This window comes from Podarcis filfolensis (assembly GCF_964270895.1).
Source record: "Podarcis filfolensis genome assembly, chromosome: 5".
In the NCBI taxonomy this organism is placed as follows: domain Eukaryota; kingdom Metazoa; phylum Chordata; class Lepidosauria; order Squamata; family Lacertidae; genus Podarcis; species Podarcis filfolensis.
In genome coordinates, this window is record NC_139608.1 from 33526468 (window position 1) to 33552542 (window position 26075).

The 26075-nt window shown below is 43.4% G+C and overlaps 1 protein-coding gene across 3 annotated transcripts; it reads right to left on the reverse strand.

The window, feature by feature from the left end:
- Positions 1–9958: 9958 nt before the first annotated feature.
- On the reverse strand, positions 9959–15920 carry LOC310762619 (transcription cofactor HES-6-like). 3 transcript variants are annotated; one of them, XM_083613966.1, is made up of 4 exons: positions 15452–15920; positions 14217–14312; positions 14018–14096; positions 9959–10661 (listed from the first exon to the last, which is right to left on the reverse strand). In XM_083613966.1, exons 1-4 carry the CDS (start codon positions 15647–15649, stop codon positions 10252–10254), a joined length of 783 nt encoding a protein of 260 aa, XP_083470092.1. In that variant the 5' UTR covers positions 15650–15920; the 3' UTR covers positions 9959–10251. The 3 variants fall into 3 exon arrangements, with proteins under 3 accessions (XP_083470092.1, XP_083470091.1, XP_083470093.1); XM_083613965.1 differs by having other exon boundaries at positions 9959–10664; positions 15452–15917; XM_083613967.1 differs by having other exon boundaries at positions 9959–10664; positions 15466–15631.
- Between the last annotated feature and the right edge of the window lie 10155 nt (positions 15921–26075).

Sequence of the window (26075 nt, forward strand, 5' to 3'; positions counted from 1 at the left end):
TAAGCCACACTTGAACCAGATGGAGGATTCCTTCCAGCGGAGGTCTTCTGGCAAGTAGAGAACTGACCTGGGTAAAGTAGGAGACGTGGCCGTAGGTGTGCATAGGACTGTGTGCTATTAGGTAACTCTGGATTAGTGCAGTTCATGCATGCATGGCAGTGTTGGGGAACCTCAGGCCCAGGGACTGAATGTGGCCCTTCAGACCGCTCTATCTGGTCCTTGAATCCCCCCAGGCCACACACTCACACCCAAGATTTTTTGCTCACTGGGATGTGTTCTTCCACCCCCCCCACTTCTGTCCCTCCTGCTGGAATGTGCTCTAATGACTATTGCTTGTCCAGAGTGAGGAGACATGCCCTTTGGCACCTGAGGCAAACCACAGAACGGTGTTCACTCCTGCCAGATAAGAAAGGGTGAGTGAACACTGGGAACAAAGTGTGTTGGGGGGGTCAAATCCACCTTACCCAGTGGTTGAAGTGGGAATCAAATGTTGTTGTTTGTGGGGGAGGCTGCTCTGTAGCACACTAGGTGGGTGCAGAGCCCAGGAGACCCCAGAGGGCAGCCCTTGCCATTTTCTTCCTATGGGGAGGGGGGTAAGAGACCACCCAGAGGCTGCATTGGAAAGGGTTGCTGAGAAGGTGGCAGATCTGGCCTCCAAGGAGTGCCCTGAGGCTGTTGCTGTTATCATGGCAGCGTCAGCAGCAGCAGGTGATGCATTCTTTGGAGATTGGATCCTGCCACCTGAGGCACTTGCCTTGCCTTGCCTTGCCTCATGGGTGGGCCAGCCCTGTAGCCAACTGTACCAAGGTAAGATCACTATGTGTTGCTCTGCCCACTTTTGTCCCTGGCTCTTGGCCCTTGTCAGACTGCCCAGAACAGGCATCCCCAAACTCGGCCCTCCATGTGTTTTGGGACTACAACTCCCATCATCCCTAGCTAACAGGACCAGTGGTCAGGGATGATGGGAACTGTAGTTCCAAAACAGCTGGAGGACTGAGTTTGGGAATGCCTGGCCCAGAAGGTAACGCAAGCCCCTCACTAAAAGGATTCCCCACCACTGTTGTATAACAAACCATCAGAAAGTATTGGATAATGTGCAAGAGAGAATTGCTACTGCCCACTCACCTGCTACACCCATTCTTTAGCAGTTCTACGATAATAAATATATGCTTGAGGAACTGCACTGGCTTTATTTATTTTCATTTATTCTGCTTTTATTTTTTATTTGTTTTCATCTTTAGGGTTTTGAATGTTTTTTGTGGTGTGGTGTAGTGGTTAAGAGCGGTAGTCTTGTAATCTGGGGAACGGGGTTCGAGTCTCCGCTCCTCCACATGCAGCTGCTGGGTGACCCTGGGCTAGTCACACTTCTTTGAAGTCTCTCAGCCCCACTTACCTCACAGAGTGTTTGTTGTGGGGGAGGAAGGGAAAGGAGAATGTTAGCCGCTTTGAGACTCCTGAAGGGGAGTGAAAGGCGGGATATCAAATCCAAACTCTTCTTCTTCTTCTATTTTACAAATACTGTCAATAAACAGAGAAACGTCCTTACCCACTGTCATCACACAGGTGCCAAAAACAGAGAAAGCGGCCACGGTGCTCCTCATGCCCAGGGTGCTTATAGGAAAAGGAATATATTTTATCGATTCATTTATTATATGCCTCTTCCTACTAGAAAACAGGCTTCTGAGCAGTTTGCAAAGCATAAAAACCAGTTGCGTAAGGATTAAACAGCCGTAATTAAAGCACACAATATAACAATCTCATGATTAATGCATTTTTTAAAATCTGTAATTAAAATAAAGAATAAAACAATCCCATCAAAGCAAAATTGCAACTAAAGCAGGAGAGTTGGGTTGAGAGATCAAGGGAATGCCTATGTAAGCAGGTGCATCTTCAAAAGGCATCAGAATACCAACACAGAGGGGGCCTCTCATATTTCAGCAGAGAGTGCATTCCATCACACAGGTTCCACCAGTGAAAAAGCCCAGTGATAATCATGCTCTGGCAAAGCCAACTGAGTTTCAGTTGTTGATCTTAATGCCCTCACTGGGTAATGGCAATGATAGCTCATGAAATTCAGCCTTGCTGCATGCTTCTCAAAGTGTGGCCCAAACACCCAAGGTGCTGAATTTTCAGTGTCTCAATGAGACCACAATGAAAACGCTGGAGGGCCCCATATTTCTTGGAAGGTTCTGTTATATCTGCTGGCTCTGTGTAAAAGATTAGATGGGGCAGCTACACTTGGAAGTACTGGTGCTCTTATTATTGATTTGTTTACTGCCAGTGTTGAGCTAGAAAGGCCTGCCAGAGCTGTTTATACAGCAATATAAACAAGACACCTGATTTGACCAAATTCTTGAGGAGCTGGTTTTGTAACCTTGTGTCATTTGTATGGACACCAGAAGCCTCTGCCGAATCAGGCCAATGGCCCATCTAGTCCAGCATCCTGTTCTCTCACTGGCCAACCAGAAGACTGTGGGAAGCCTGGAGACAGGAAGTGAGTGCAAGACAGTGGAGGTGGAACATAGGTGTTGTGGTTAGTAGCCAACGATAGCTTTATGAATCTGTGTAATCTTTATAGTCATCCAAGTTGCTGGCCCTCACAGTCTCCTGCAGAGGTGAGTTCCATAGTTTAACTATGAGCTGCACGAAGATACATTTTCTTTCATCTGCCCTGAATCTTTCAACATACAGCTTCACTGAATGCCTGTGAGTTATCCATATTTATCCATTTTCTCCATGCCATGCAAAGTTTTATAACCTTCTACCTTGCCTTCATTATTAAATGCCTCCTAGCTTCTGAACCAGGGACGCGGGTGGCGCTGTGGGTCAAACCACAGAGCCTAGGACTTGCCAATCAGAAGGTCGGCGGTTCGAATTCCCCGCCATGGGGTGAGCTTGTGTTGCTCGGTCCCTGCTCCTGCCAACCTAGCAATTCGAAAGCACATCAAAGTGCAAGTAGATAAATAGGTACCGCTCCGGCGGGAAGGTAAATGGCATTTCCGTGCACTGCTCTGGTTTACCAGAAGCGGCTTAGTCATGCTGGCCACATGACCCGGAAGCTGTACACTGGCTCCCTCAGCCAATAAAGCGAGATGAGCGCCGCAACCCCAGAGTCGGTCACGACTGGACCTAATGGTCAGGGGTCCCTTTACCTTTTTAGCTTCTGAACCATAATTTGAGGACTGGCTGATAATAAAAGAGTGTTTCATAATAACTGTTCTATAATGAAATCGCATGGAGGAAGCTTTTCTAGAACTTCCTAGAAATGTTTACATTGTGGGTTAAACTGAAAGCCCATGTAGGAAAGAAACAACATCAAGATCTAAATGAATAAAGGGTCTGGAAACCAAGACTTATGAGGAGTGCTTGAAGGAGCTGGGTGTGTTTCGCCTGGAAATGAGGAGACTGAGAGGAGATATGATAGCCATCTTCAAATATCTTAAGGGCTGCCACATGGAGGAGGGAGCATGCTTGTCTTCTCCTGCTCTGGAGGGTGGGACTCTAACCAATGGCTTCAAGTTGCAAGAGAGGAGATTCCGACTAAACATTTGGCAGTGGAACAGACTTCCTCTGGAGGTGGTGGACTCTCCTTCCTTGGGGCTTTTAAAGCAGAGGTTGGGTGACCATCTCTCATGGATGCTTTAGCTGATATTCCTGCATTGCAGGGGGTTGGACTAGATAACCCTTGGAGTCCCTTCTTACTCTAAGGTTCTATGATTCTATGAATATATCATACGCAATCAAGTCCAAGAAAAAATCTTTTAAAAAATAAGTTTATTTGTATTTTGTATTTTGTATTGTATTTGTATTGTATTTGTATTTTCATTTGTAATAAACAATTCAACAAAGAAATAAAAACAGTCCTCACATATTGAACTTCGACTCCCTCCCCCTCTTCCAGATGTTCCATGAATTTACCCCCATTTCCCCCCCTCTGCATATCCCAGTTAACTCTCTTTATTCTTTTCCTCCTCTATTTCATACATGTTTTAGAAACTGCAAGTTTTTACAGTAATCCTGCTAATGCCTTAAATTGTTTACAATTTGTTTGTAAACACCCAATAAATTATTTTCCATTCCTTGATTAAAAAAACAAATCTGTTGTCTTGATTTCTTATTCTTCTGGTAAGTTTCAGCATTTCTGCATTGTCCATTAATTTCTGTAACCATTCTTCTTTTGTCCAGACTTCTTCTTTCCATTTTTGGGTGGATATCATTCTTGCAGCAGTGCTTGCATACATAAATAAATTTCTGTATTGTTTAGGTAACTCTGATCCCATAATTCCCAAGAGAAAGGCTTCTGGGTTGTTGTTTTTAACAAATGTTAACTTGAACATCTTTTTCAATTCATTATATATCATTGCCCAGTAAACTTTAACCTTATTACAAGACCACCACATATGGAAAAAGGTACTTTCTTTCCTGTCCAAGAAAAATCCCACCCCCCTGCACCCCCAAAAAAATCCAATAATTTTTTGTAAAAAATTATAAATAATTTAAAAACAACAACACTGTTCGCTGAGTAATCGCAAAGGAAAGTGTTTTGTATTTCACAAAGTGAAAATAACCACATTCTGCAGCTAAGTACTCATATTGCTAGCGCTACTTTTCCTTTCGGTTATGTAACTTGGAAAGAAAGCAGTAGCAGCGCCTAAGTCCTGCAGGAACTGTGCCATGACTCCCTCTCCTGGTCCTGAATAGTCAATGTTACTGCTAACATTGAGGAAAAGCTCTGGGTCTTCTGAACTTCAGCTGCTTTCCTGTTGCTTGCAGGAAAGGCTTCCCCATCCTTGCACACCTGCCGGCAATTGTCGGATGAAAATGGGGGGAAGGGGTGTTGTTTGGTGGAACAGTAGCTCCTCCTACTGTGATGCAGAGCAAGTGATATGATACCATGGGATTTGGTAGGTGATGTTTGCCCTCCCTTCAAAGATGCTTAGGGTGATTTCTAATGCACTTTGAGGTACCACAAATTTACACAAATCTGGTTCATCAGGTATCAGAATACACACACAAAACAACTATCTTGGAGTAACTGAGGGATCTATTTAATTATTTGGAACCGAAACCAATGGCGCCAAGTTACAAGAAAGGAGATTCTGTCTAAACATAAGGAAGAATTTTCTGTCAGTAAGCACCATTCGACAGTGGAACGGACTCCCTCGGGAAGTGGTGGACTCTCCTTAAGAAAAGGTTGGATGGTCATCTAGTTGAGATTCCTGCATTGTGAGGGAGGGGCTTGGACTAGATGACCCTGAGGGTCCTTTCCAACTCTACAATTCTATGATTTTGGTAAAATGGCAGAAAGCACCCCACACAGTAAAAACAAAAAAGGCACTGTACTGTGTCCTATATCCTTAGTTTGTGATCAAATACTTCCTGGTCCTATGACCGTCAGGTACTGACATTAACATGGCTATACAGTCATATCTCTTGTTATGTTTGCTTCAGGTTACGTCTTTTCAGGTTGAGTCCTGCGGCGACCCAGAAGTACCGGAAAGGGTTACTTCCAGGTTTTGCCACTCGTGCATGCACATATGCGCAAAATGACGTCATGTGCGTGCGCAGACGCGGGTTGTGTTCCTTTCAGGTTGCAAACGGGGCTCCGGAACAGATCTTATTCGCAACCAGAGGTACCACTGTAATTGTGTTTTGCAAGTAGCAACACAGTTGCCCTTCCTAGCTATGTGTGGTATTTAGACAGGATGAGAAGGATGGTATGACTACTAGTCATCTTCACCAATGAGATCTTATACAGCAAATCTGCGTTCACATCACATGGCCGCCTGCCATCTTCAGCATGTTTACTTGGATGTAAAGTTAGTAGGTGGCCAGATGCAAAAGCAGGTATCTTGGCCTTCTGTACCATTAATAGCAGAACTGCACCTATAACACCTATAACAGCATGACAAGGTATATCTTTTGGGCAACTATTACAGGTGCAGAGACCATGTCCTCTTTTACACCTAGCTATCCTTGAAACCATTGAGCAAGTACATTTGGAACTGGGATTCTGGACTCCATCATCAGTAGGCTGGAAGTTCTGATGAAATATAGATTTCCTTCTACATAATTAACCTGCCCCACTGAAGCCATACGCAGAAGCATGTGTCTGCAGACACATTCCCTGCTAGAACTGCGCATGCAAAAGGGTGCCAGATCTCCCAAATGACAGCAACAAAGCTATGTGTGTTTGTCTGAGAATAAGCCAGACTTGACATTTCAATAAACATGCAAATGATCACACTCTGGATTTCTGTGTCAGCATTCAGAGCTGTAAAGGTAAAGGTAAAGGGACCCCTGACCATTAGGTCCAGTTGCAGACGACTCTGGGGTTGTGGCGCTCATCTCGCTTTATTGGCGAAGGGAGCCAGCGTACAGCTCCTGGGTCATGTGGCCAGCATGACTAAGCTGCTTCTGGTGAACCAGAGCAGCGCACGGAAACGCCGTTTACCTTCCCACCGGAGCGGTACCTATTTATCTACTTGCACTTTGACGTGCTTCCGAACTGCTAGGTGGGCAGGAGCAGGGACCGAGCAACGGTAGCTCACCCCGTCGCGGGGATTTGAACCACCAATCTTCCGATCGGCAAGCCCTCACAACTAAAAATGAACAGAGAACCATGCGCACACCAGCACACAATGAGATGAGAGGGTTGATCTGGAAACAATGGGACTGAATTCAGGCTTCCTGTTGTTGGCATCCATCTGTCTTGAGTGTGCGCATTCAGGAATGAAGTCAAACTGCAGCATTAGCAGCACCAAAGACACCTCCTTGGGGCGCAAGCCTGGGCAGTGTGTATGGAGGTCCTGGGCTGCCCATATGACAAGACCCCCATCCTAGGGCTCACTGATGTGGTCCAAAGGAAAGCAGAGCAAGACATCTGGCACCAGCTTGGCTGCAGAAGTTGCTGGAGGTGTACAAGGTGTCAACTAACTGATATAAGAATTAGAGACCCATGGTGCAGGGGAAGTCCCTAACTCACTGAGGATTTGAGACCCATCAGCTTCCTTTACCTGGTTTAGCCAGCCAGAGGAAGCCATTCCCAGCATGTCCCATGTATCTGCCATAGCTAGGATGACCGGATACCAAACAGGACAGGGTTCTTGTACTTTTAATAGTTGTGCAGAAGAGGGGATTTCAGCAGGTGTGCCTAGCTGGTGCAGGGCAGTTAGTAAAGGTACAGGAGCCCTCTCCTTGTTTGGTGCCTGGTGACCTGAGCCACAGCATACAGGCAGCCTACTGCTGCTGTCACATATTACAGGAAAGAGGACAAGATTGTTAGGATCAAGGGGTTGGATGCAAAGCAAATACTCTGTCCGTTGAATGAATTATTGCATAAAGCTCCTACAGCAAAAGTCTACTGAGACTTAAATACAAAGCCCAGGTTCTGATATTTTCATATATCTGCAACCTAATTAAAAAGTAGAGAGTGATAATCTCTCCACATTTATGAATACACTTGTTTATACTGCACTAGAAGCATATTTTCTGTTTAAAACAGTAGGCTAGATTTCTGAGGATCTGCAGAAGTGACCCAGAGTTTTCAAAGGCTGGACCAATGCAAAAAAAAAGGACAGGCCTTTTAAACCTGCATAACTCCGTAAAAGAAACAGTTTCACCAGGCACAACTTGCCCTTCAATTTCAGTTAAATGATTGCTCCCTTTACTACCAGTCCTTAAGTCCCACTGCAGCTTTATTTTTTTGTTTTGTTTATGCTTTAAAAGAACATATTGCAAAAGCAAACTTCCATCAGCTTGCAGGGATTGTCCACTCTTATGAAGGTGTGACCTGGTTCATCAGTTTTATATAACCCACATCCCCCCTTGTCCTTCTTGCCTCCTTTCATCTTGTGTTTTCTTGCATTTGTAAACTGTGTTTGTGTGTGTGTGCACGCACACAATTTAAGTACCAAATAAAACATGCATAAAATAATAATGACCCAATTAGAATTGTCACCTTTTTTTTCTGGAAAAACTCTTCTACTCAGTGAACGAATACTAAACAGGCTGAAGTTTTTGCAGCATGGAAATGCAATGCTACTTTTAAACAAAAACTTAACAACCTTAACAGAAAAAGTCCCTTGCATTCTATGCAGTTATTCCACCTCAAAGTCTGATAACAACATAAGGAGCGCTTGAAAGGAAGACATTCAGGCTGAAGAGGAGTTTTTCCCAACCAAACATTATTCTGGAACTGATAGATAAGGTAGTTTAAGTGCTGCTGTTAGAGCATTCTAGGAGACATCCTGGTTTCCCCAAAGGCAACTTTTAATACTGCCATCCTGGTGCTATCGCTGCTAATGGCTTTTCAAGAGGAGAGGATAAAAAGAGAAGAGTTACACTAAGAGAGGTGCTAAAATACAAGGTGATGACATTCACTCTTCCTAACTCTCATCAAACAAATCAGTGTGCATAATTAGCGTCCGGATTCTGACGGGTCATTAATTAGTATGCACAGTGTTTGTTTAAGCGGATCCCTCCCCCTTGCTCTCTACTTTTAAACTGAAAAGAACTTCTAATTGCTTTCAACTTGGAGCACCATAGCAACCAAATGTTGACTATCAAGTTTAGAGGGTTCTCCCAGTGCTTGTAGGTAGGCTTCTCAATGAATCTTGCCATACGAGTTCAGGATTCGTGTCTCATCTTGGAAGTTCAACAGGGGAAATATCTAAGCAAATTGACACTATTATTTAGCAGAACAGCTCACTTTCTTAATGGTTTAGCGCAAAAGACAGCCTGTGTGGATTTTGTTTTCTTTGGGAAGCTATCTGGCTACCTTTGGGGTGGGAGGAAACAGACGTACAGCAGCCACCTAATAAAAGGGGGAATTGGTTGATCCTATTGGATAATCAGCAATAATCAAAACTTCACTCCAAATAAGGGATGGAATTGGGCATAGAATGACACCGTCATAATATATTATTACTATTACTATTAATACTACAGTTGTACCTTGGAAGTTGAATGGAATCCCTTCTGGAAGTCCGTTCGACTTCCAAAACGTTTGAAAACCAAATCGTGGCTTCTGATTGGCTGCAGGAAGCTCCTGAAGCCAATAAGAAGCCATGGAAGCCGTGTCGGACATTCAGGTCCCAAAAGAACGTTTGCAAACCGGAACAATCACTTCCGGGTTTGCAGCATTTGGGAGCCAAAATGTCCAAGTTCCAGGGCGTTCGGGATCCAAGGTACGACTGTATTACCAACATTACAAAATACCAGCTGTTTTCTACTTAGTCTTCACCAATACCTTATCAAGCCCTGATCAAGTCCGCCTAGGTCTTGAAGATGCAAGATCCTTCAACGAGAACCATATAGAATCATAGATCTGTAGAGTTGGAAGGGACCACAAAGGTCATGTAGCCCAACTCCCTGAAGTGCAGGGATCTTTCGCCCAACGTGGGTTCGATCCCACGACCCTGATATGAAGAGTCTCATGCGCTACTGACTGAGCTATTCCAGGACTATGCTGCAAAGTTTTGCTAAACAGTACCATCTCAAACTCCAGGTGAGGAATAGCATGTTTGGATGCTCTCTCTTATAAAAAGCCTTCTGCACATCTAGAACACTTGCAAGCTAAGGAACACAACTGCTTCTTCTTCTTTCCTTCAGTTGCAGTGGAGCAATGGAGACAAGTTTCCCCTACTGTCTGTAATCCTGGGAAGTAGAAATTCACCAGTTTTGGAACAGGCAATAGCTCAGTGGTAGAGTGTCTGCTTTGCATGACACAGAAGGTTCTGGGTTCAAACCCTGACACCTCCAGGTGGGACTTGCAGAAATCCTTGCCTGAAATCCTGGAGAGCTACTGCCAATCGGTGTAGAGACAATACTGAGTCCGATGGATCAATGGTCTGGCTCAATATGCTCCAATTTAACAGTAGCTGCATAAGAAAAGTTAAGAAAAGTAGCTGCATAAACGCAAGACCAGCATCTCGCTGTGGTTTCTATTTTTATTAATAAGTTGTTAATTCTTTTAATAGCATATGAAAAGGAACATTATATAAGTCACATACACTAAACAGCCCAAGAGAAGATTCTATAAAATAATTTAGATGCATTAAATAAATACAATAAAATAGCAGCCTTCTACAATGCAGGCTACGCAGCGGTTTACTTCGTCTTGAAGTACCCTGGTCTTTAGTACACCTACAGGAGCAGACTTGCTCCAAAAAGTGTTTTAAAGAGGCATATCTATAAGATACATATAAAAGAGGGTCTAAGATTAGAAATAAGGTTTCTCCAAGACAAGTTTTACCACGGTCTCCACATGTCTAATGACCCCATGTTAATGCCATTGTGTGCAAAATGAGACTGCAGGATCTGACCGGGAGGAGACGACTCGCGCTGATTACAGTGCGAGGGTGTTTGGGGCTGGAATGGCTTTTTCAACCCTGGCTTGTCTTCGGCAGGCTGGAACTGATCCTGAGATTGGTTGGACCCTGTGCTATTCCCCTTGCTGTTCCCAGGGGTGGTAGAACTCAAGTCTGCCTTGCAGGTTTCCTCACTAGATCTGGGCAAGGATTTCAGCAGGTGGTTCAGTAGACGTGCCCCAAGGGTCTTGTCCATCCATTCGCAGGTCAGGAGGAGATTGTGGACTTCGTGCATACACTGGATATACCCAGTGCTGTACCTCTGCTGAGCTTCCAATCCCATTTTGGAATCTGCTGAACAAGAACAGAAGACGCTTCCTGTTATTAAAGAGTCAAGACTATAGTTTATAACCAAAGTCCGCCCCTGCCCAATATAATGAAAAGTCGCCTCTTTTCATATAACACACATTCTCTTGTCACTGACAACAATCTAGCCTGATAGCCTGCTTCAGTATAGCACTTTAGTATTCTTTGCAAGTGCAAACATCATTGTTTTATGTGCTTAGTTCACCAAGATATATTTGGTTGCTAAGAATGGTCTACAAACCCTCTGAGCTTCACAGTATCACCTTTGCTTACAGAGTGATGTATAATGTGTTAAAAACCAAGCCGCTAACCAATCCTAGCCATGTCCACTCAGAGGTAAGTCCAATTTAATTCAATATGACTTAATCTCAGGTAAGTGGAGTTAGGATTGCCGTCTTTGTTAACATCTGGGCAATATCTATTTAGCCACTGCTAAGCTACTTAGCTGAAAATGTGAGCAAAATACCTTCAGGCAAAGTTTTGCTCTGTGGGGACCACCTCTGAAACATGTACAGCCCTTGGAAACTCTATACAAGTACCGTTACATTCTATTGCCTCATTTTGGTACCCTGGTTATTTTATCTTCAATGCTTTGGACTTCACACATGAAAAAATATATCTGGGGCTGTTTTGTCAAGCCTAAACCAAGTGGGAGTCAGAAAGGCTATTATTACCCAGATGTATGCTCCCAGCCAGGTGCTGTGGGTTAAACCACAGAGCCTAGGACTTGGCGATCAGAAGGTCGGTGGTTCGAATCCCCGCAATGGGGTGAGCTCCCATTGCTCAGTCCCTGCTCCTGCCAACCTAGCAGTTCGAAAGCACATCAAAGTGCAAGTAGATAAATAGGTACCGCTCCGGCGGGAAGGTAAACAGCGTTTCCTTTTTTTTTTTTTTAATAAATTTTTATTGATTTTCCAACATATATTAAGACACAATACAACTAACAACACATAAACAAACAAACATATAAACACGTATAATTTCATAACCTCTTTTTCTTAAACCTTGTTTCAACGACTTCCCCATACCTCCCTTTTCTGCATCCCTGTTTTAAGCTTTTCATAGAATCATAGAATCATAGAATCATAGAATCATAGAGTTGGAAGAGACCACAAGGGCCATCGAGTCCAACCCCCTGCCAAGCAGGAAACACCATCAGAGCACTCCTGACATATGGTTGTCAAGCCTCTGCTTAAAGACCTCCAAAGAAGGAGACTCCACCACACTCCTTGGCAGCAAATTCCACTGTCGAACAGCTCTTACTGTCAGGAAGTTCTTCCTAATGTTTAGGTGGAATCTTCTTTCTTGTAGTTTGGATCCATTGCTCCGTGTCCGCTTCTCTGGAGCAGCAGAAAACAACCTTTCTCCCTCCTCTATGTGACATCCTTTTATATATTTGAACATGGCTATCATATCACCCCTTAGCCTCCTCTTCTCCAGGCTAAACATGCCCAGCTCCCTTAGCCGTTCCTCATAAGGCATCGTTTCCAGGCCTTTGACCATTTTGGTTGCCCTCCTCTGGACACGTTCCAGTTTGTCAATGTCCTTCTTGAACTGTGGTGCCCAGAACTGGACACAGTACTCCAGGTGAGGTCTGACCAGAGCAGAATACAGTGGCACTATTACTTCCCTTGATCTAGATGCTATACTCCTATTGATGCAGCCCAGAATTGCAATGGCTTTTTTAGCTGCCGCGTCACACTGTTGGCTCATGTCAAGTTTGTGGTCAACCAAGACTCCTAGATCCTTTTCACATGTAGTGCTCTCAAGCCAGGTGTCACCCATCTTGTATTTGTGCCTCTCATTTTTTTTGCCCAAGTGCAATACTTTACATTTCTCCCTGTTAAAATTCATCTTGTTTGTTTTGGCCCAGTTCTCTAATCTGTTAAGGTCGTTTTGAAGTGTGATCCTGTCCTCTGGGGTGTTAGCCACCCCTCCCAGTTTGGTGTCATCTGCAAATTTGATCAGGATGCCCTTGAGTCCATCATCCAAGTCGTTGATAAAGATGTTGAATAAGACCGGGCCCAAGACAGAACCCTGTGGCACCCCACTAGTCACTCTTCTCCAGGATGAAGAGGAACCATTGATGAGCACCCTTTGGGTTCGGTCAGTCAGCCAGTTACAAATCCACTGAGTGGTAGCATAGTCAAGACCGCATTTTACCAGCTTCTTTACAAGAATATCATGGGGCACCTTGTCAAATGCCTGGTAAACAGCGTTTCCGTGCGCTGCTCTGGTTCACCAGAAGCGGCTTAGCCATGCTGGCCACATGACCCGGAAGCTGTACGCTGGCTCCCTTGGCCAGTAAAGCAAGATGAGCGCCGCAACCCCAGAGTCGGCCATGACTGGACCTAATGGTCAGGGGTCCCTCTACCTTTACCTTATGCTCCCAGCCTAAAGAGGAAACCTTTATAGGCCTTTCTGTGGAGGTGGCACCAAGGGTTAGTTTGGGTTAGAAGAGCCATCTCAGTACCTGTTAATCCTTTACTTCCAAGGAGATGCTCCAGACTACACAAGGCAACTGTTACAAGAAGCCATAAATTCCTAGTTGTAGCCCCAACATGCCTGTCACTGCAACTTCATAAATGAAACTATTGTTGCTGCCATGTTGAGTCCCTTGCACATGCACTGTTAAAGGCAAGGACTTCAACCAATACTTTATAGTATGGCTATGAACAGTGCTAACAGCCCTCCATCTTAAGTATTGATATCATGTAAGAAAATGGGTACTCCCAGTCAGTAATTTTCCCCCTCTCAGCTTTGCATTAACACACTAAGCTAGAAATGGGATATTGAGAAGTACTTCGTGAAAGCACATTCTTTAAGAGGCTTACACCATTATAGTGTGGACTTGCTGAGGCGCTGGAGACACCAGAAGGTGAGAATTGCAATTCAAGGACTGCAGTATGAATGTTTGGGAAATAGGATCCTTCTATGGTTTTGTTTGAAGATGCTGAGTGGTGTGGACAGCCTTCAATAAACAATACAGTAAGCAGATTGTCTGAGAAGGCCCCTTCGGTGCTATAATATCTAGTCAGAAGTGAGTTTGATCGGACTTTCACCCAGGTAAGTATACATAGGATTGCAGCCTTGGTATTTTTTATTTAGCATGGAGTCCAGTAGTCACTGCTTAAACTGTTCCGTGTCACTGTTTTATACAATTTACAAAGTTTTATCAGTAACATCAGGCTGGAAAAGTACTGTCTTCTGACTTTTCTGTTTTACTTTTCGAACAATAAGATTGGGCGGAACTATGTTCAAAGCAGTGCAGAAGTTACAGAGGTTTGAATAAACACGAAGGGGTAGAAGTGTAAAGCATACAAGTACATAAATCCACTTACCCATAACTTTGCTATTTTGGATATTCTGGAGATGCTTTACAGTCATTTCGAGGATATCTGCTTTTTCAAGTTTAGATTGCTGTTTAAAAGTGCAGCAACAAAGTGGATTATTAGTGACAAAGAATTGTTTTTGAACAATGCTGAAAAAATAAAGCAAAAAGGAAGATGGCGCAGAGGCACACTAAAAACCGACACTTACATCAAGCCGAAAGGCCCCAACAACAGTCTCCTTGAGCTGGTCCAAGCAGTTGTTGATCCTCTCCCTTCGTTTTCTTTCAATCAAAGGTTTTCTTAACTACAGTGATTAGAGGGAGAATGTTAAGAGTACCTTTTCTACATGGAAAGCTTGGGTCCTGCTTTTGGCTACTGGTCTTGTCAGTTCAAATGCACATAGGGCTTCAACGTTTTTGTTCTTAAAAACAGATGCCTTTTCCATATAGCAGCAAATAATTCATGGGTACCACTGTGGCCAGTATTTTACCAGTTCGGTTGTCTCTCCTGACACACACCCATACACCAGATTTCCACCTAGTTCAATTTTGTATAAAGTCTGACAAGGAAAACTGACAACTCAATCCTATATGTGTTTACTCAGAAGTAAGCCCTATTCCCGGGTAAGTGTGCGTAGGATTGCTGAACTGGGTTTTGCCTAACAACCCAGTTACCAAGGAAGAAACAGGAAACTGTGATTTCAATTATGTCCAGGGCATGAGCTTTGTTATAAAACTTTCCATAAAAGCTTTTTACAAGTTTCCCATAATCTAATATATTGTGGTTTTTATTAAAAATTTCATTCCACAACCCACCCAGTCAGACAATTCTTTTGACAACCACTTGCAGTTGTATTTTTGCTGCTGATTGTGATGGAAATCAGGTCAGGTGGAACATTAAATCCCTGCAGTGCTGCCGGCTTTCATTTCTACAACAGCATATACTAAATTCTACACACAAATAATCTACTTTCTAAAAAAAAAAAATAGTTTGTGATTAAAATTAAGCATATAAAGCAAAATTAAGAGCAGTAAATATAGTTTATATAAACTAGATATATTTTTCTCCTGGGTCACATGTATGGACTGAAATATACAACTCCATATTAAATATGTGTGTACAGATAACAGTCAGAGTCTGCACACACCCATGTGTTGTGTACTTTACCTTTGGTGCCAAATTGCTCTTAGCTTATCTCTCAATACTGTCTGTGGGTTAGTCGCTTGAGAGCTAAATTAGGAGTTACCTCCTAGTAAAACACAGAAACAGCGACCGCTAGAATGCGAACGCATAGGGTTGCACACAACGTTAGTCCTACTCAGAGCCATTGAAATGAATGGGCATGCCTAACCTTACATCTATTCATTTCGATGGCTGTTAGTTGGATACAACCCATCGCATGTCCTTAAACCCTCAAGACATCTTCTATCTTAAGCCACTTACAGAATGTGACATACCTTCCTTTCCTCTTTGGTGTTGGAAAGCTTCTGCACGTAGCTGGCCAGGGTTGTGGCAGTCATTGTAATCCACTTCGCCTGCCCCAAGGCTTAGGGGAGAAAGGGGAGAAAGCCCTTTGGCAGCTGGCTGCTCCCCTTGCCTTCTGGGGCTTTCTCTTACATGATTGCCCTGCTCTGCTTGCATTTATAGTCTGGTATTAGCATGTGAATGAAGGCATTGCTTGGCTAGCCCTCTTTTCCCACAGGAGGGGTTGAGACCAGAGGCTTGTGACCATCAATCAAGGCTGACAGGTCACTACTTTTCAATGGGCAAATCGTACACATGCACACACACATCCCGCTCCTAAAGAGCAACAGATGTCCAGCCTCTACAAAGCTATGCTTGGCAGAAATCTTTTGTTAAGGAGACGGCAGAGAATGAGAGCACTACGTAAAGGCTGTGCGGCCCCTCTCAATTGGCACCGATTCCCATGGAAGGGGAGGCTACAACAGGGTAAAACCAGTTACACCTGGGCAATTGGGGTTAGTGGTTTTGTTGTCTTTTGTGTACAGGTTCCACTTTTTTTGGTCTGCGAATCCTACATCTCACGCTCTTGATCTTCCCATCAAAATTGTCTGCATTAAGAAGTGCCCAACTGGGGTAGACTTTGGTGATCTTTTGTAATATGGCGCCCTGTGTGAGACCAACATCTGGCTCCCGCAATGGATCTTCTCAGTTATGGATCTTCTCAATTTTATGCCCCCTTGGCTCGGCCCCTTGTGCTGGGAAACTGCCCGCACAGCCTTATTTCTGGCACCGATGCCAGTCTTCTAAACAGGAACTGTGGAATGTAATCTCTCAGGAGTTGCCTACATATCTTGCTTTGTGCTATAACTGGTAGACTTTTGATCCTTGGGCAAAACTTAAGTTTAGTACCAGGTTACTTCCTGGAGATAGGCAGATGTGTCAGTTCCATTTTATCCGATGACAACAGAGGTGCAGATAGCATGAAACTGCCACAGCTGTCTATCTCCAGAACTTGTGCGGAAGAAGCCACTGAATTTGCATTGACAAGAACAAATGATACCAATCTTATCGTTGCTAAGGAATACTCCAAAAGGGCACCGCACCTGGATTTTGGAACTCCCTCCCCAGGGAGACCTGCCTAGTCCCCTCTTTTCTGGTTTTTCATTGGCAAAGCCCTTGTTGTTCAGACAGGCCTTTCACCTACCAAGGGGAGTTGACTTTTGCTGCTGCTGTTTTTTGTCTCCTTCTCATTGGCTGCTGCTTCTAATCTGTTTGCATTGTTTTTAATCTGCTCTATTTTTTAATATATAGATACAGAGATATTTTAATTGTGCTTTTTTTTAGAGACATCACCTTGCCAACAAAGGTCCATATAGTAAAGGCTATGGTTTTCCCAGTAGTGATGTATGGAAGTGAAAGCTGGACCATAAAGAAGGCTGATCGCCGAAGAATTGATGCTTTTGAATTATGGTGCTGGAGGAGACTCTTGAGAGTCCCATGGACTGCAAGAAGATCAAACCTATCCATTCTTAAGGAAATCAGCCCTGAGTGCTCACTGGAAGGACAGATCTGAGGCTGAGGCTCCAATACTTTCGCCACCTCATGAGAAGAGAAGACTCCCTGGAAAAGACCCTGATGTTGGGAAAAATGGAGGGCACAAGGAGAAGGGGACGACAGAGGACAAGATGGTTGGATAGTGTTCTCGAAGCTACCAGCATGAGTTTGACCAAACTGCGGGAGGCAGTGGAAGACAGAAGTGCCTGGCGTGCTCTGGTCCATGGGGTCAGGAAGAGTCGGACACGACTAAACGACTAAACAACAACAACAATGCACATGTCCCAAAATGGTATTTCATGTTATTGTTGCCCAGCTTCAGCTCTCAATGGTTATAGAAAGCTCTGTGAGGACCAGAGAGCATGTTGTGCAAAAGAGCTGATCTTCCTAAGTGCATTTAAAAGTTTTAAAACCAGCTGTGTGAGGGAACAGCAGTACTGGGAAAGGAGCTAATTATTTTACCTGTATTAACTTCCTGATCTAAATTCCACCCACCAGTTGCTATCATTCCAAATGTGATGTGGTGGGGGGTGTCAGAAGATGGGTAACATTTATAGCTGTTTGTGGAAGTTTTCACTTGTTCTTAAAACTGCTCCACCCAATTCGATTGAAGAATTATGGTGGTGGTGTTTTTTTTAACAGCCGAATCTTTTCTACAGAATTTTTTCTATATTTTTATTTCATTTTGATTTGATGCTGCTGCAGATTTCCCAAGCCGCGAGGTGGCCAGCTCACATGAGATGTCAGTAATGAATGAAATATGGAAAGAAGTCTCAGTGCATGGCCATTTTATTTATTGAAGGGATTTTTATACTACCCTTCAATAAAAATTCACAGGGCAGTTTGCAGAAAAAGAAAATACCAAAGCAATTAATTGCACAAATAAAATACGATAATAAAAACACAAGACCTAAAAGGCTGTAATATCTTCAAAGCTGTAGAAAAACAGATGGCTGCTCCTCCAAATATTAACGGCATGCACGACTCCTTGCATGCACTTTATCACATAATGATACATTCTTCAAAGGAGAATGATTGACTACTGGTACTTACAGTGATGGAGAAGGAGGGGAAAGTTTGTGCAATGCACAAGGGAGGGGAATGCAGAAACTTTGTCCTATTTGCTTATTTATGTGCAGAGATTCAAATAAAGAAAGTATTACTGCAGTTCAAACAGAAATACAGTATATCTCACCATAGTGGTGAAGACTGACAAATTGAACTGCTCAGTCTTCAGTCCAGGAGCAGCCTATTAATGGACAATGTCAGCCTTGTTAAGGCTGTTTATCTTTAACTTGTACAGTGGTACCTTGGTTCTCAAACTTAATCCGTTCCAGAAGTCCGTTCCAAAACCAAAGCGTTCCAAAACCAAGGCGTGCTTTCCCATAGGAAGTAAGGCAAAATGGATTAATCCGTTCTAGACTTTTCAAAACAACCCTAAAACAGCAATTTAACATGAATTCTACTATCTAATGAGACCATTGATCCATAAAATGAAAGCAATAAACAATGTACTGCAGTCACACAAGCAATCTATCAGTAGCTAAACTGGGTTCCACACAGTCACAAAAACAAAACAAAAAGCCACAAAAATGCAAAAGAAATAGCAAAAACAGATAGTCCTCAGCGTAACACTCAGAAAAGAAGTGTGGCACTCAAATCGGAAGCATAACACTCAAAACGGAGCATGTTCGGCTTCCAGGAAAAGTTCACAAACCGGAACACTTATTTCTGGGTTTGCAGTGTTTGGTTTCCAAGTTGTTTGAGTACCAAGGCGTTTGAGAACCAAGGTACCACTGTACTTGGAAAGGGCAGCCTTTCAAATAGGAGACTGTCCTCTGTAAAGCAGGACACCTTAGCTTTGAAGGGAAGGCTTCAAATAAATGCCAGCCTTATTGTGCTCATCCTTCCTTGTCTCACCTTCTTGGTTCATGCTCAGTTCTATAGTAAGGTAGCAGCATTGTGGAGAACAGCAGTTCCTACTCACTTGCTAGATGGCACGACGTCTACATGCAACTCCTTTTTTATAAAAAAGTGCAACAAAACAGAACTAGGAAAAAGAAAAACCCCAGAATGATAAAAACAATTCCAAAAATAATCTGCCAACTAGAATGTCTGGACAAAGAAGAAGGCCTTTGGCTGGTGCCAAATAGATTGTAATGAGCACCTTCTTAGAAAGGACATTCCAGAGTTAAGGTGCCACCACAGAAGATGTCCTTCCCTTTGTAGAAGCAAAGCATATGTCCAGTAGAGAATGTGGAAACAGAACAGCTATTTCACCTTTCACAAATAGTGGCACGGTAGCACCTCAGCAGCTCCAGGGGTTTCTGTGTGGACAGCCTTTTGTGGCTGTTCCCAAGACTGCTTCTCTGGAATTCTGCTCTTGCATCTAACTTCATTTCTGATTCTCCCCTCCCTCCTTTTCATATCACAAGGCTGACAAACCAAAGGGCAACGGCAGGGCAGAGGCCAAGAACTCTTGTGCACAATGGGTGGGGAATTCCCATAGATCCCGGGCTTGGCGTCAGATTCATGGAAATACAAAGGATTGCAGCTTGAGCTTTCCTCTCTGGAGAAGATGCTCCTTGGTTTACCTAGCTCCTTGACTCCACTGTAAAATCATCGCGGTGATCTTACCATATCAGGCAGTGTGAAGGCATAAAAAGAGAATAGGTACGCCTTCAGGAGAGCACTTACATGAAAGGAGAGGGACATTATTCTTTAATTCTCTTCAGTTTTTCAGTTCCCTTCCCTGAAACAAACAATGCCTTTCAATAAGATTTTGGTCTTTCAAAGTTGCTGTTTCCTTAGACTTTCAGATGCCCACTCCTTCACTGAGTAGCCACCTGAATCTGGACCTTCTAATGCCCTGTAGCCCAAGCGGCTGGGAGGCAGCTTGACCTCCCACTCTAACTCAGAATGGGGTCCTTCTGCTGCAGGTGAGCTGCGGTCCCAGCCTAAGAGTCCTTCTAGGGAAACCTTTGCAGACAGGCCTGGTGAGGTCTCTTCCTGGATCTTCCAAATCCATGCTGGAGTTGAGGACCTCTGTCGGTTCCCCAGGGTCTCCTGGCTATGGGAGATCTTCAACAGAAGGCAAGCCATTCAGGGCGAGACCAGAGCGCAGTGTGACAATCCCATGCAGTCAGTGACGCTGCTCTAGCCCATTGCTACACTTGTCAATATCCTAAACATTTGCACTCCCAGCTTTCCCACCTGTTAATCAGTCACTGACCACTACAGAAAACTTATTGCAAGCACCCTCGTTTTAACTACCCTTAAGCAGAGTTTGCATTTTGTTGTTGTTGTTTAGTCATTTAGTCGTGTCCGACTCTTCATGACCCCATGGACCAGAGCACGCCAGGCACTCCTGTCTTCCACTGCCTCCCGCAGTTTGGTCAAACTCATGCTGGTAGCTTCGAGAACACTGTCCAATCATCCCGTCCTCTGTCGTCCCCTTCTCCTTGTGCCCTCCATCTTTCCCAACCTCAGAGTCTTTTCCAGGGAGTCTTCTCTTCTCATGAGGTGGCGAAAGTATTGGAGCCTCAGCTTCAGAATCTGTCCTTCCAGGGAGCACTCAGGGCTGATTTCCTTCAGAATGGATAGGTTTGATCTTCTTGCAGTCCATGGGACTCTCAAGAGTCTCCTCCAGCACCATAATTCAAAAGCATCGATTCTTCGGCGATCAGCCTTCTTTATGGTCCAGCTTTCATTTCCATACATCATTACTGGGAATACCATAGCTTTAACTATACGGACCTTTGTTGGCAAGGTGATGTCTCTGCTTTTTAAGATGCTGTCTAGGTTTGCATGCAGCTTGTCAAAAACTCTAGAGCAACAGAAAATATTATTTATGTATGCAACAACGGCTGTGCGGATGCTAATAGCCCCAAAATGGAAGGATACAACAATACCAACTAAAGAAGAATGGCAAGCCAAAATGATGGACTATGCCGAAATGGCAAAACTAACGGCGAGAATTTGCTGCCAAGGAGTGTGGTGGAGTCTCCTTCTTTGGAGGTCTTTAAGCAGAGGCTTGACAACCATATGTCAGGAGTGCTCTGATGGTGTTTCCTGCTTGGCAGGGGGTTGGACTCGATGGCCCTTGTGGTCTCTTCCAACTCTATGATTCTATGATTTTATGATTAAGGAATCAAGAAGATAAGGACTTTAAGAAAGAATGGGAAAAAATTATAACATACCTAAGAGAGCATTGTAAGCAAATAAAAGCGTTAGCTGGACTTTAAAAATAACTTTTAAAGCAAAAGAAGAAATTGACAAGTTAGATAAGCAGAAAAAATAGAGATGTTATTGATATGTAGATTAAAGAATATTGGATCCATGAAGGGAGGGAGTCACGAGATTCGGATAATCTTATGAAGTAAGTATGTAAATGATGCTGAGTTAAATTTGTATTTATAAAAACTAATAAAAATATTTTTTTAAATAAAAAAACAACCCTCTAGATTAGAACAAAACATCACAGGCACCCATGGCATATAGTAAAATGTTGCCAACATGAACTACCCCTCGGTTTCCATTTATATCATACTAGAGAACTATGAGAGACCCTCAGTATTTGATGCTGTTTTCTTGTTTATCGTCGACCTTTTCTGTAGATCACTTTGAATTTTGGGGGATATAAAGGAAAAAAGGAAAAAAAGAAAGAAATTGCATAAATAAATACATTGTGCTGTTACCCACCCCTTCATTTTTATTGTCTCAGGATTTTATTGTTTTGAGCTTTCTTGGGCAAATCTTATGAGGGCAAGTACCGGTAGGTGGTATGGAAGTGAGAGCTGGACCATAAAGAAGGCTGATCGCTGAAGAATTGATGCTTTTGAATTATGGTGCTGGAGGAGACTCTTGAGAGACCCATGGACTGCAAGAAGATCAAACCTATCCATTCTTAAGGAAATCAGCCCTGAGTGCTCCCTGGAAGGACAGATCCTGAAGCTGAGGCTCCAATACTTTGGCCACCTCATGAGAAGAGAAGACTCCCTGGAAAAGACCCTGATGTTGGGAAAGATTGAGGGCACAAGGAGAAGGGGACGACAGAGGACGAGATGGTTGGACAGTGTTCTCGAAGCTACCAACATGAGTTTGACCAAACTGCAGGAGGCAGTGGAAGACAGAAGTGCCTGGTGTGCTCTGGTCCATGGGGTCACGAAGAGTCGGACACGACTAAATGACTAAACAACAACAACAAAGGTGGTATATAAATGTGTCTATGAATGAGGAGCCAATAATTTGGCTCTTGGCCAAAAGGGAGCATCCTAACTCCTGGCTGAGAGCAACTGGGCTGAGTGGAGCAGAAGAGGCCCCACTGCATTCCTAAGCATTAGGAAGAACTTCCTGACAGTAAGAGCTGTTCGACAGTGGAATTTGCTGCCAAGGAGTGTGGTGGAGTCTCCTTCTTTGGAGGTCTTTAAGCAGAGGCTTGACAACCATATGTCAGGAGTGCTCTGATGGTGTTTCCTGCTTGGCAGGGGGTTGGACTCGATGGCCCTTGTGGTCTCTTCCAACTCTATGATTCTATGATTCTATGATTCATTCAAAGCCCTGCAACTTGCACCATTTAGGGCAAAAGGGGAAGGGCAGTAAACCTGCCAGTTTTTGCTGCACCACTTGCAGGTCGGCACATCAGAGAGGCCCAGATCAGGCCCATTTGTGGTATCTAGCCTGGCTTCACTCCCTCCCTGTCCCATTTTCAGAGTTTATACTGGCCACCTCCAGTGGGGATGCTGCCTCATTTTCAGTGGGTGCAGTAGGGACCTCCCACAAGCAGAGCCAGTCCCTCCCATTCATTCGGCTAGGTGAGGCCAAGGACTTCTGATGCAAAGTTCAGCCTGGGCTTCCTATTGTCTTCAGCTCCACATATCCTCACCTCTTTCTACAGGAAGATTCCTCTCCATTGAAGTGAATAAGCAAGGTCTAGTGGGGAAGGCAAATTCATACATGTACTTGCAGGTCAGCACAACAGAGAGGCACAGATCAGGCCCATTTGTGGGATGTAGCCTGGCTTCACCCCCTCCCTGCCCCATTTTCAGAGTTTATGTTGGCCACCTCCAGTGGGAATGCTGCCTCATTTTCAGTGGGTGCAGTAGGGACCTCCCACAAGCAGAGCCAGGCAGAGGGACATGATCAGGGGTTAGGATTTCTTTGCCCCTATGCTACAGGAGCTTCACTTTTCCTTTTTTTATTTTTATAATCCAGTATGATATTGTCATCTATGAAGCGTGCAAGAGTTTTCAGAGGCAGGGCTTATCTTCTCCTGTGTGGTCATTCACAAAAGGCTTCATTCATCCGAGTGTGTCAAGAACAGCATTGGACCGGTGTTATCCGGAGACAATTCCTTTCCCCCAGTTTTCCTTCATGGATACTGTAGAAACTTGGAACAGTCCAAAATAACTTTTCATTCCGGCAAAGTATGACATCTGTGCTTGTTGACTGAATAGGAAATATGCACACAAATGCAAATGCGTCATTTGCATAAGTGCATTACTCAAGGAGGCACTTTTGTGATGGGCTTTCTTATTTTTCTTATATTGCTCAGTGCCAGATTTCAGTGAAAAGGTACATTTCCCCGGACAGACAAAGCCATACTTTTCTTTCTGGGTTTTCCCAAAGCTACGGGGTCCATCTCTCTGCTTTTATTAGCCCCCTCCTCTTCTCTAGTATTTGTCTACATTTCACACTATTTAAAAAGAAAACAACTTGAAACATCTGTTCCTGCACTTTTTTTTTTTAAAGAGGGAAAGAAAAGGAGACTTGAAAATAGAAGGGGGAAGTAAGTATGGCAGATGTTAGTGAATTCCCTCCAAGGCAGATGTCTGGCTCTGGAGGTGGGCAGGGGGCGGGCGGGATCTCCTTTAAGAATTCATGGCTATGGCTCCTCTCTGACTTAGGACACGCGACTAACCAGCAAGTGAAAGGACGTGGGAAAACTCTATTGCACAAAGAACTTATTCAAACAAACCTAATAGCCGTGAAGAATCTAATAACCAGCAAGAAAATGGACAGCAAGCCCACAAGTGAGGCCTAAATCTTAACCCTTTCTGCATTTCCTGTAAAGGGTAAGGATAGCAGAGCGAGTTCTCATGTGGCATTTTGTGATACTGGGTGACTATCTTTGCAGACCGACATTATGCTATAATATTTTAGCCCATATGAACGGATTTGTTGAGCAATGCCCAGAATTCAGGGTTTGTGGTTTTGCAGATGTTCCACTTCCTGTGTTCCAACTGCCTCCACCCTCAATTGCACAAGGTTCAGGTTTGTATCACACTGTTTTTGTAAAATAGTAATAATAAAACTAATAAGAGGTCACCAAGATCACTGAGAAGACTCCAGCCAACTAGGGCCCGATATGAGTTCCTGCAGAATTCTTCTATCCTATTGCTCAGTTGCTTAAGAAGATTATAAACATACACAGTCAAAGAGATATGACCTTGCACTTATAAACTTACCACTTAAGGTGGTCTTAAGGTGCTTCTCAGTGGTGATGCTGAGGTTCCAGATTCAGTTTCAGAAGCCCTTTGGATGAGCTCATGGAGTGACCAGAAAGGTGTTCAATGCCATATGAAGCTGATGGACAACTAGGGCGTAATGAAGATATGTGAACTGGGTCTGCACCTAGGAAACATGGTTGACTGTTGGTTGGACCATGGATGGAAAATAGGAGTTCTGTGGTAGAGCATGTGTGAGTTGAAAAGCACTGACTCCAACTGGAAAAAAAATAACCTATGGGTGGCAAAGTTTTAAAAGTTAGTCTAAAGCAGGCTTCCTCAAACTCGGCCCTCCAGATGTTTTTGGCCTACAACTCCCATGATCCCTAGCTAGCAGGACCAGTGGTCAGGGATGGTGGGAACTGTAGTCTCAAAACATCTGAAGGGCCGAGTTTGAAGAAGCCTACTCTAAAGCAATACATCCTAGCACTCATGAGAAGAATGGCAGGTTGTTGCTAGTGTCTCAATCCTCCTTGTATTCTTCAAGATGGAAACTGCTAGTTGAAAACTGCCATCTATGGCATTATGTTTGTTTGTTTTTACATTTTTATTTATACTTTTCAAATTTATACATTTCATTAATTTTACAATCATTTTAACACTTCAAGGTTTGACCTCCTTCCTCCTCTTTCTGTGGTTCCTTAAATTTATCTTCTCCATATCCAAATTCATTTAATTTGCTCATTTAATTATCTACTCTAAATATATACTCTTTTGAAACTGCAGGTTATTACAATAATCCCACCAATGTTTTTATCTCTTTGCAATTTATCTATAAATATTCAGGAAATCATTTCCATTTTTTAATTAAAAGTTTGTTATCTTGATTTCTTATTCTCCCAGTAGGTTTCCCCATTTCTGCATATTCCATAAGTTTTTGTATCCATTCTTCCTTTGCTGGGACTTCTGCTTCTTTCCATTTTGGGGCGAGCAACATTCTTGCTGCTGTATTCGCATACATAAATAAATTTCTATACACTTTAGGTAGTTCTGTCCCTATAATTCCCAAAAGAAAAGCTTCTGGGTTGTTGTTTTTACAAAGGTTATTTTAAACATCCTTTTCAATTCATTATATATCATTTTCCAGAAAGCTTTAACCTTACTACAGGACCACCACATATGATAAAAAGAACCTTCTTTCTCTTTGCATATTTCCAACACTTGTTTGATTTAGATTTATACATTTTTGCCAGTTTACTTGGTGTTACGATACCAGCGATATATCATTTTCGTATAATTTTCTCTTAAACCACCTCTGGCATTATCGATACCTTGAGACAAGCAAACTACTTTTCAGAGACGTTTCATTTCTCTATCAAAATGAAATGGGGGAGGAGCCATAGTTCAGTGGTAGAGCATCTGTTTTGCATGCAGAATGTCCCAGGTGTCTGCCAATCAGAGTAGACCTCACTGAGTTAGATGAACCAATGGTAGCTTTCTATGCTCTAATGCTTCTGAAATAAGAGAAATGTCTGTGGTGAACTAGGGATTCCAGGTGGCTGTATTGGTCTATTGTTGCAAAACCAACAAAAGTCTTGTTGCAT